The sequence below is a fragment of the Sceloporus occidentalis genome, unplaced genomic scaffold, assembly GCF_023333645.1.
Source record: "Sceloporus occidentalis isolate IW3139 unplaced genomic scaffold, rSceOcc1.0.p SCAF_3, whole genome shotgun sequence".
Lineage (NCBI taxonomy): Eukaryota > Metazoa > Chordata > Lepidosauria > Squamata > Phrynosomatidae > Sceloporus > Sceloporus occidentalis.
Window position 1 is genome coordinate 235035413 of NW_028316983.1, and position 11777 is coordinate 235047189.

The 11777-nt window shown below is 43.0% G+C and overlaps 1 protein-coding gene across 1 annotated transcript; it reads right to left on the minus strand.

The window, feature by feature from the left end:
• Nucleotides 1-5704: 5704 nt before the first annotated feature.
• On the minus strand, nucleotides 5705-9935 carry LOC149317636 (uncharacterized protein F54H12.2-like). Its single transcript, XM_089518393.1, has 2 exons — nucleotides 9645-9935; nucleotides 5705-6940 (listed from the first exon to the last, which is right to left on the minus strand). The coding sequence occupies exons 1-2, from the start codon at nucleotides 9933-9935 to the stop codon at nucleotides 5705-5707; spliced, it is 1527 nt and encodes a 508-aa protein (XP_089374519.1).
• Nucleotides 9936-11777: the final 1842 nt, after the last annotated feature.

Sequence of the window (11777 nt, forward strand, 5' to 3'; positions counted from 1 at the left end):
TGCTGACAGCAGCCAGGCAACTGTATAAGGAGCTTGGCTGGTCTGATCAGAAAAAAGTGACCTTAAGTGATATTTCACATGCTGAAAACCACTTAAAAATTAATATTCATGTGGCACATTATTCTAAGAAGGGGTGGAGTCTGTTTAAAACCCAAGGCCCTCAATATCAAAAAACATACACGCTGCTTCTGCATGACGAACACTTCTATGGGGTAATCAATGTAAAAGCCTTATTCGGGGTACGAAATTTTTGCATATTTTGCCAGAGCCTATATAACCATAACAATCACACCTGCTTATATTTCTGTCGCCTCTGCTTGAGAAAAGATTGTGCGGTTGTGGTAGATCAACAGGCTAGGTGTTTTGACTGTAAGCTGAATTGTAGGTCTAAAGAGTGCTTAAAAATACACAGGCAGCTGGTCTCAGAGGGAAAGGTACGCTGTGAAAGCAGGAGCTATTGTCCTAAATGCTCGCATTACCAGAAAAGTTACCATGATGAGGAAGAGTGTAAAGGCCGGCAGTGCACAGTCTGTTGGGGGTTCATCACAAAAGATGATGAACATAAATGCTTCATGCAGCCCCTAAAAACCCCTGAGGTTTCTGTACAGTATCTATTTTACGATTTCGAGTGTCACCAAGCAACTGGTGTACATGTCCCTAATTACTGCTTTGTAAAAGCATTTCCAGGGGAAACTGTAGAGTGCTTTAAAAATGGTAACAAAAGAAAGCGGAGGTATAAGAGAGGGGCTAAAAAGCAGTATGACAGCGATGATGAGGATGAAGATTATGAGTGGCCCCTTGCTGGCAAAAGTTGGGAATTTAAAGGGGAGACATGTTTATCTGACTTTATTACAACATTTATAGATCGCCAGTTTTCTGACTGCACATTCTTAGCACATAACTCTAAGGGTTATGATGGTTACCTGGTGCTGAATCAGCTGGTGAAAGAAAAACTTGATGTAAAAATTATCGCTCAGGGTGGGAAACTGATTTCTGTTACAGTGGAAAAATTGAATATAAAATTTATTGACTCCCTGAGTCACCTCCCTATGGCCCTCTCTAAACTACCCAAAGCTCTAGGCTTTGAGAGCTATAAGGGGTATTTTCCCCATTACTTTAACACACCTGAGCATTGGGATTATGTAGGCCCAATGCCCTCAGCTGAAGATTTTGGTGTAAAATATATGATGCCTGGTGAAAAGGAAGCCTTTTTAGCATGGTATTCAGAGAATCAGGATAAAATCTTTGACATGCAGAAAGAGCTTGTGTTTTACTGCAAAAAGGATGTTGAAATTTTAGTAGAGGCCTGTACCAAGTACAGGCATGAAATTGTAGAACTGACAAAAGAAAAGAAGTTAGTGGAGAAAGGGAAGAAAGGGAAGAAAGGGAAAAAAGAATATGAGGAGTGGTTTGCTATAGACCCCCTCCAATTCCCCACCCTTGCAAGTGTCTCTCTTGCGATGTATAGATTTAAGTTTCTGCAAGAAAACACCATTGCAATTCCAAGTTTTGTAAATTACCACAATCAGTTTAAGCGATACTCCACACCGTCTATTCAATGGCTTTTGTATATTGAACATGAGGAAAAGCTTGAGATTCAGCATGCCTTAAATGGTGGAGAGGTTAAAGTTGGAGATTATTTTCTTGACGGGTATGCCGCTGTAGGTAATAGGAAAATAGCCTTTGAATTTAATGGTTGCTTTTATCGTGGATGTGTCCTGTGTTATCCTCCCCAGGAGAAAAACCCTGTGGTGGGGAAATCTTATGAATTTCTCTACAATTCCACACAGAAAAAAGCAGCTGAACTCAAAAGCCGGGGTTTTGATTTGAGAACGATTTGGCAACACGAATGGGATAATATGGTAAAAACAGATGTGAAACTCCAAACGTTTCTTGCTTCATCCCGCGTTCCAGAACCCCTACACCCCAGAGATGCTCTCTTTGGGGGTCGTACAAATGCCATCTGTCTCTACTATAAACCTAAAAGTGGGGAGACAGTGAAATACTACGATTTCACCAGCCTGTACCCTTATGTTAACAAAACCAAACAATACCCTCTGGGGCATCCCAAAGTCATTTATAAGGACTTTGAACCGGTCACAAACTATTTTGGCATAGTGAAGGCAAAAGTTATTCCTCCCAGAAAACTCTATTTTCCAGTTTTGCCTTCCAGGATCTCTGGAAAACTTATGTTTGTGCTGTGTTCAACCTGTGCAGAACAGCGGCAGTTGGACCCGTGCAAACATACAGATGAACAAAGAGCCTTAAAGGGGACGTGGTGCTCCGTTGAGTTAAATGTGGCTCTAGAGAAGGGGTACAGGGTTGTGGAAATCTATGAGGTATGGCACTTTGCACGCAGGTCTTCTGTGTTGTTTTCAAAATACATCGAGATGCACCTACGACAGAAGCAGGAAGCTTCAGGCTATCCTCACTGGTGTGTTACCGATGAGGACAAAAACAAGTATATAAAGGAATATCATATGAGGGAGGGGGTGCTTTTGCGCAAAGATCAGATCGCTGTGAACCCTGCAAAGCGCCAGATTGCAAAGCTGTTTTTAAATTCTTTGTGGGGGAAGTTTGGGCAGAGAACAAACCTCCCTCACACTCAGGTGTTGAGAGACCCCGATGAATTCTTTCAGCTGCTTTTTTCTGATGCTTACAAGGTTTCAATGTTTGAATTTGTTGACGATGAGGCTGTTTGTGTCTCCTGGAAATATTCCGACGACCGGGTGACAACCTCGGGTAGAAAAAACGAATTCCTTGCCTGTTTTACAACGGCCTATGCACGTTTGGAACTTTATGCACTCTTAGACAAGCTTGGGAGACGTGTTTTGTACCATGACACAGACAGTGTCATATTTGTGAGTCGGGAAGGAGAGTGGGATCCTCCTCTCGGAGATTTTCTCGGGGATCTCACAAGTGAGGTTCCTGCAGATCAGACCATTACAGAGTTTGTGTCAGCAGGGCCTAAGACCTACGGTTATAAGTTGTCTAACGGCACAGCCTGCATGAAGGTCAAGGGGATTACATTGAACAGCGCTAACTGTGAAAAAATTAATTTTGACAGTCTCAAAGACCTGGTATTCTCCTACGTCTCAGACAAGAAAGGTTCCACACCTCATGAAATTGTGGTACAGCAGCCAGGTATTGTAAGAAATAAGCAGCATTGGACACTTCACACTAGAAATCTCAAAAAAAACACAAAAAGTTGTTTTTGATAAAAGGGTCATTACTGAAGGATTTAGGACACTTCCTTATGGCTACTAAAATGGAAACACGCTGGCAACACCCATTCTCAGCTATTCTCGCTGGACCTAGTGGCTGTGGGAAGACGTTGTTTATAAAAAGTATGCTGGATCATGCTGGTAGTGTGTTCTCAGAAATGCCTGAAAATATTGTCTGGTGTTACAGTTGTTGGCAACATTTGTACAAAGAACTCCAATGTAAATACCCTATTATTCAGTTTGTACAGGGGATGCCTGATAAATTTGATGATGATGAACTGTTACCCCCCAATAAAGTAAATCTTTTGGTTATAGATGATTTGATGATTCATGGTTCTGAAAATAGAGATCTTGAGCGGGTTTTCACCCAATTTGTACATCATAGGAATCTGAGTGTATTTTTCGTTACCCAAAATATTTTTTGCAAAGGAAAAAGTAGCCGGACCATCAGCCTTAACGCTAAATATATGGTGCTCTTTAAAAATCCTCGGGACAAATTACAAATTGCTACTTTGGCTCGACAGATGTATCCGGGAAATGTCAATTTCTTCATGGAGGTGTTTGCTGATGCTACAAACAAACCTCATGGGTATTTAGTGCTGGATCTGAATGCTAACACCCCTGATTCTTACAGGCTAAGAACTTGCCTTTTCCCTCCAGATTTGCCTGTGGTATATATAATGAAGAAAAACCATTCCCATCACAAAAGGGCCCGGTTTTAACAATCCAGGGCTCTGTTGTTGTCTGCTCCTCCATGGGGAAACATGTCCAGTCGCGTAAAGAGAAACCTGGCACTTTTAAAACTGCTTATTACAGTGCCTCCTCGTCAAAGAAAGGCCATTTTGTGTTCAGCTTCGGATGACCTTGTTGCAGCCATTTCAGAAATAGCCCTCAATACTTTAAAAGGCAACATTCCTTTATCCCCACAGCAGGTGCGTGTATTAAAAAAAAGACGCACCCTTATTAAAACTCTGGGTAACAGTAAATTGTCCCTGAGAAAAAAGAAGTACCTTGTGAAGCAGTCTGGGGGCTTTTTGGGGCCACTGCTAAGTTTCGCAGTTCCTCTAATAACAGGCCTTTTAACTAAACAGTGATGGAATATGCTGAAAAAATGTATTTGGTCCCCAGCCATCAGCTAGAACAATTAAAGGGCCCAGCTTCTAAAGATGAAAACATCAGAACTACAGCAATCTCTTCCTTAGATACTGAAATGCAGGCAATTCTACGTAGGACCGACTTAACTGAATATGAGAAAGCCAGACGTTATGATGCTTTACTCCAAAAATATCTAACTCATGTAAAACAGAAGGAGGCAGAGAAACAAAGTTTAAATTTGTTTCTACCCGAATCCCCTTCTGAAGAAGTTGTGATGAACTCCCCTGATGGCATGATTCAAGAAGTGTTGGACAATCTGCCTGTCAGGTACAAAAATAATGCAAGATTGTTACTAAACAAAATGAGTCAAAACAAAAATGTTTCTTCGTGGGATGACAAGGGCGTCTTTGTGTATAAAGGAGAATCTGTAACTGGATCTAATATATTGGACTTAGTCAAAAGTATAATACAGCCTCATGCTTTACCAACCAAACGCCTCCCCAAAGGCTGGGATGTTTTTTTGAGGGCCATGGCTGAAATAAACGCTCCAACTTCTGTGGTAGGTAACACTGCCAATAGAGAACTTTTGAACCGTTTAAAGAACCCTGAAGATTCTTTGTCACTTACACCTGTACTGTCACACAGATCTTTTAAAAAACAACGGCATGCTGCTTGTACCTGGCTCACTTTATAACGCCGCTATTTTTTAGAAAAAGAAATAGAAATAAAAGTCTTCTTTTTAAACTATTTGATAGTCTGTGAGTGTTTTTTTTAAAATGAAAATAAAAGCCAGGACACAGATTATGTTTTAATAAAACCCTCTGAGGGGGTGTGTTTATTAGGAAATGCGGTGGTGAAATTCATTACAGGATACACATCCCTGAGTAGTCTGGAACATGTCTGAGACAAGTCCGGGCAAGTTCTTCTTCTTTTTCACAAACTGTACAACCATCTCATCGTTTTTTTCCAAATTGTGAGAATATAGGTCTTGAATATTTTTAAATGTCAGCCCCTTGCCGCGCTGTTGCAGAAAAAACACACAATGATATCCACAAACCACAGAGTCTGGGGCTTGTACTGGATGACCCTGAAACACAGTTTTGTAGCCATTTTTTCTTAAAAAATTCATGATTGTTTTAGGAAACAGAGGGTGGTCTGGAGGGTGTCCGTAGGAGTCAAAAAATTCGCCATTTTTTTCTTCTGTCAAGTATATAGCAAGCCAATGTTCTCCTGGAAGGTTGTGAGGATGGGTGTTTATGACCAAGCTCAGGGGCCTTTGCAGCAGTTTCTTTCTGGGGAGCATGTCACAGGGGAAGACTCCATAGAAACTCTTCCGAGTATAGGGGTCAGAAGTCAGTATGCGGGTTAACTGCAGGCTATCCATGTTACATATAATCAAACAAGACATTTCTTCGTTGATTTATTTCTATCACATTGTCAAAAACTCCATAAACAACCATATTGACCGTGGTTGGCAGGGGCCTGGCAAAACGCAGCTCTGCCCTCAGGTTTCCAGTTTTAATCAAAGAGTAGTGGTCACCTCCTTCTTGATCTGGAGTCAGGTCAAATGCAAAAAGTGTGTAACCTCTTGCATATTCTTCACGGTTAATTAAAAGAGACCTGTCTTTCATATGCTTGCCCGCCGTTTGTACCAAACTCATATACTCTCGCACACAGTTTCCCTCTTGAAAATCGGGCTGAAACGGTTTCATTGGATTCTGTTCTCCATCCAGGTAAAGGGCCGCAAAATTAATATCATAATGTTTAAAGTTAAACGGATTTTTGTTGTAAATACCGCTAAAGGCATCATTGTCCACCAGGCCTATAACCACCTGTTTAGGTAATTGTCCCAGAAACAGGTTCTCCTGATTAGAGACGCGGCTGCCTCTCGGGATGCTGAACACTTTCATACTCACACGATCCACAGGATATTTGGCATTGGAAGTCAACAGTCCTTCGGCGTGTCCCAGGCGGACACCAGGGGACACCCTCACCTTTTTGACAAAAAGGGAGGCTGATAGAATTTGCAGTTTGTACTGCCTGTCTGCAGCATCGCTCATTAAGCAGAAAGCATCTTTGTTGCGGGTGAGTTTAATTTTCACATCAACGCCATTTAGCAAAAGCTTTTCTTGAAAAAACAGGTCAGCATGGAGATGGCCCAGCAAGTCTATCTTTCTACTTGCAGCCGTCAGGGCTGCTCTTTTAACAAAACCTTCATTATCCCCATCCAGCTCAGCTGATTCATGCTCTCCAGCTGTATCTTTATAAAACAGGCCTGCAGAAAATTGAGTTGCTAGAGTGTCATCGCTGTAGTTTAACACAGATTCAATGAATGATCGGTAAGGATAACAGTTATTACTCTGGCTGACGAGACGATCTGCTATAGTAATATCAACCTGACTGAAAATGGAGGCTATTGGATAATTCACCAGCCCTACCTTGGCATCTTCTGCAAGGTTTGACCCATCTTCATTCACTATTTTACAGGTCAAATAGAGGAGCGTGTTGTTCAGATCCATATAGTCCTCACCATTCCCGGCAATGAAAAAGTCAAGTGGGGCAGATTCTGTAAGAGCAGTCAGTGGGGGAACCTCAATAAACACACTTCTCTCAATACTGGTCTGAGTAGGCCCAATGTGGAATAAATCTAATTCAGATTTAGTGCACTCTTCAGAGCCACAATGGATAAAGGCCATGATGCTGGTTTAAAAGATGTCCCTCTTAGCCAGAGCCCTCTGTCGCTTTCGCACAGCTCTCCGCTTCTGAGTTTTCTTTTCTTGTGGGACTTTTCTTTTAAGGGGGTGGGGAGGGCCTGTCAGCCTCGCCTGTGATGCTTTTCTTTTTAACCCCTTCCTTCTTTTAATGTACATCAGGCCCGATCCTTCTTGCAGATTTGGAGGTGTCACTCTATTTAGAACTGCCTCAGTCACCTTGCCAGCAACATCTTTGGCAATATTACGAAAAGCTGTTTTTGCGTGAGGTTTAATAATGTCCAGGCCTCTTCTTAAAAGCGGTACAGCTTTTCGAAAAAGGCCTCTGAAAATCCCACCAAGCCCTGCCCCATACATTTGGGGGACACCCTGATATCCAGGAAGGCCATTTCCAGCCTGGGCTCTGTAATAATTTCTGTAAAGGGCTGGGTCCCCATATGATTTTACGATCACCATTTTTTTTTTTTTAAAGATGCAGAGTTCTCCTGGGCCGGAAGTGAAGCTTCACAATCACCTTTCCAAAGCGAAATGGGACTTTTTTGTTCTGATCTGTCTTTATCTCAACAGTGATGGTGTCAACATGGTGCTTGCTTACAGGAATGTAGTGAGGCTTGTCATAACAAATATTGACACGCTCATTATTCTGTCCTTGCACAGGTACGCAGCGTAGCAAAGGCACATAGACGTCCCCAACTATCTGGTGCTCCACAATATCTGTGTAAACATATAAACTGGTGAAACCCCCAGTGATGTCTGCTGCGAAAGGCAGGATTTTGACATGATGGTTGGGAAACAGCCCTAATATGTAGGATAATTCTGCACCAACCATCAGTGTGTATGTGCCATCTGTTTCAAGCCAAACCTTTCTGGACACTTGGTCATACCGCAGAACCACTTCTGGGGGATCATTGTGTGTTTTTATAAGGCTGTTCATGTGTGCAAGTAGTTCAGGGATACTTGAATAATAGCCCCGTTGTAGAAGGTAACGCCACCGCCTTTTCCCGTTTGCAATTTCAAACCACACATCAGAAGTTACAGTGTTCCAACTATGAGGGTACTGTATCTCGGCCAGGCCTACCTCCCACTCCCCAGGAAGCTCCAGAGGTCTTGCGACAGAGATAGTAAAACTTGAGATCGTGTTCTCTGGAAAAACATCTGCACAGGCATTACTTGGAAGTACAACATAAAAGCTACCATCCCCCATTGTTCCACCTCTTCACCAGCAGCTATTACACAGGTTTGCCAACTTCAGAAGCAAGAACCCAACTGTTGAATTTGCTTGGCCATCCTAGCCATTTCACTAGGTAATGCTTCTTTCTACCCTTCCCTTTTGTAGCTAGAATTTTCTCAATCCTGTATACCTGGTCCTCTGCAGTGTTAATCTTTTGTAATTCTTCAGGATAAAAGCTGCCAACCACAGTTTCACCATCATAATCTTTCAGAAGAAACACAGGCCTTTCTGCTTTTCTGATGACATGGTCCACAATGAATACCTCTGTAGTAAAATTCTGTTCATAGCCCTTAGCAAATATTCCCTTGCTTTTAGAAATCCTAACGTGGTCTCCTTTTCTGAGCACTGGCACTTCCTGTTTTCTTTTGACAGGGGTCCCATAAACTGTTTTCCACACTGCTAGGTCATTGGAATCATTGACATCAACAGGCCTTGCTTTGATAGTACGGTGAAAACTATGATTATAACTTTTTATAAACAATGGGAGGGCATCAATATAGGTGAAGGTGTTATTGGCTGTGAAGTACCTCCACATTTTTGTTTTTAAAGTTCTGTTAAACCGCTCCACAACTGCAGCTTTAACTTCATTATTGGTGACAAAGTGATATACCCCATGTTGTTTTAAAAGGCTACTTACAGGCTTGTTTAAGAACTCGGAGCCACGATCTGTCTGTAACTTAACAGGTTTTCTGTTATTTTCTGAGAAAATAGTATTAAAGGCTCCTGACACTTCTCTACCTGACTTATCCTTCAGAGCCACAGCCCAGGCATATTTTGAAAGGATATCTATCACGGTTAAAATGTACTTGTAACCCCGATTATACTTAGAAAATTGTTGCATGTCAACTAAATCAGCCTGCCATTGAGAATCCACTTTAGATACAACAGTCTTGTTTCTTTTAAAACGGACCCTGGCTGGCCTATGTAGTGTATAACTGTCCTGTTTGGAAAGCCATCCAACAACCTCCCCCTTCCGGATGGTTTTGTTCTGCTTTTTGGCCTCTAGAAAGAGGGGATGAACACCGCCAAAGCTTCCAACTTCTTCAGGGTCGTAGTATATTTTCTTTAGGATTTTTTCATGTTCTGACATTTTGTCAGCTGCTGTAAATATGAACACGCAGGTATAGATCAAACCATTTTTATTGCAAATTACACAGAGCATATCTAATCTTCAGGCTTGAAGGAAACACATGAAACACAGGATATGTTTACATTCTGAGAGTTTCCGAACTGAAGATTCTTCACGTCACTTTCATGCACACCAGCCTCCTGTTGGCAAAAACATTTAAAACATCTTTTAGTAAAAAACCTCTGCATGCAATGCACCCCCCACCTCTCTCTTTCTTTAAAAAAAAACAGCCACTCAATACAAAAAACTCTTACCGGTAAGCTGTCATAAACTGCATCTGTCTTTTCAGAGTTGTCCCCCAAGGCAGCCTCCATCAGGTCATCAAGGAGTGATTGGTTAGCCGATCCAGCTGTGTCAGGCTCTCCCACAGAGCTCTCAATCTTCTGTGGGGCTGCTTTACTAAACACACTGCCATCTAGCTCTTCTGGATCAGAAATCAGAGGTCTTTCCCTCTTCGGGAAAAGTGCTTTCAGATCACAACCGCAATCACACTCTAGGTCAGATCCATTATCAAGGCCATCTATACCCCCGTCCGGCGAGCTCATGGTTTTAGCCCCAGCCTCTTGGCCTGCTGAAAAAACAAACACGGGGGAATCCTTCACGGTGGTCTTTTTCTTACCAGCACGGGTTTTCAGGTCTGCAGGAGTTAGCGAGAGAGGCTTCGTAAATTCTGCCCAGCCTTCCTTAAGCAAGGGTACCGGGGGTTTGGAAAAACCCATAGGTCCTGGCAGTAGCGGGGGGAAAGAGGTGAATCTAGGGGCGGCCTTCCTTGCAGGTTGCTTTTTTCTTGCTGCAGATGGCCTGGAAAAACCGCCAGAGCTTGGAATAGCGGTGGTTGACTCCATGCTGTCTTCCCTGAACATGTCTGGGCTTGCCCAAAGGCTTCCTGTAGCGTTGCTAAAACAGTCTTCTGATTGGCCCTTTTGAATCATCATGGTCACATGAGTCCCTTCAGACGCTCCACCTACAGGCGGGGTTTCATGCTGGGGTGGGGCCACAAGCGGGGGGCGTGGCCGGATATCCGGGGAGGGCAGGACTTCCGGCAGAAGGCCGGATATCCGGGGAGGGCGGGACTTCCGGCAGGAGGCCGGATATCCGGTTAAGGCGGGACTTCCTGTTAAGGCGGGACTTCCGGGGCGGGGCACCTGTCAGTGGGCGGGGCTTATGAGTTTGACGAGAGGTGCCACCCTTTACTACTTCTAACCAGTGAAATCCAACCTTGGCAAGCCATTTGTGTTGCTAGCAGCAGTGGCTGGTGGCTTCTTTTTAACAGGGTAGTAAATCCTTTCCAGGTTTTAGTCTTCATTATCCAATGTGGGGAAGCTGCCTTGAATCCCACGGCAGCCTTGAATCTCATTTTGGGAGAATGTGATACACAGGATGTGAGAGCTGGAAAGTGAAGAAAGTGGACAAGAAGAAAATAGGTTCATTTGAGATGTGGTGCTGGAGAAGAGTGCTGAGGACACCATTGACAGGCAAAAAGACAAACAACTGGGTCCTCGAAAAGATTAAGCCTGAAATCTCCCTGGAAGATTTATAAGCTAGATGGATGGATGGATGGATGGACAGATAGACTGATAGATCCCTTTTCTCACCATAGTTTCAGCACCTTCCCTGGCTCCCTTAAAGTTCAAATTAAAACCCAGAGTGGATGAGCAGCCCCACAGTCACAAGGAAGCCACTAGCTGCCAGTGTTTGTTTAATTCTTCAGCCTTTCCTGTTAAAAATGATTTGCCAACCTAACCGTGAATGGAAATAATGGAGTGGGTGGGTGCTCCACATGTTACAGTGTGATAATGGGGCAATGTTCTCTTGAAAACCAGTTACTTCACAACCTCTTACCTCTTTCTTCCTTTTTTCCTTTGACCTGGCTGGTTTGACATTGACTGCCTCCACAGGGGGCATTTGTACACCGACTACGGATTTCTGTTTAAAATACATGATTGCATTAAACCTTTTTGAGACATGGTGAACTGCTCAGAGAACATCTGAGGCTTTTTGGCATTCAGGAAGGCGTAGGAACCAGGAGGATTTTCTAAATGAGCAGAGAATACCGCATCCTTAAATCCTGAGAGGGGACAATCCCCAGTCCTTTTCCTTTTTTTGCACAGTGGAGACACAGCAAGAGATATCTAAAATGGCTGCTTCTTCTTCTCATCGCTTAACCTGAAATTCAGTAAACCTCCCACCCTGAAAAGGCACACTGGCATTAGAAAGACTCTTTTCAACTAGGAAGGGAATGCATTGGCTAAGAGTAGAGTCACATCTGAGTATTCCTTGCCTAAGAAAACCCTATGAAAAATTCAAGGGGTTGCCATACTTTGACAGGCAACTTGAAGGCATATATATATATATACACACACACACTTAAATACACATACTTAACA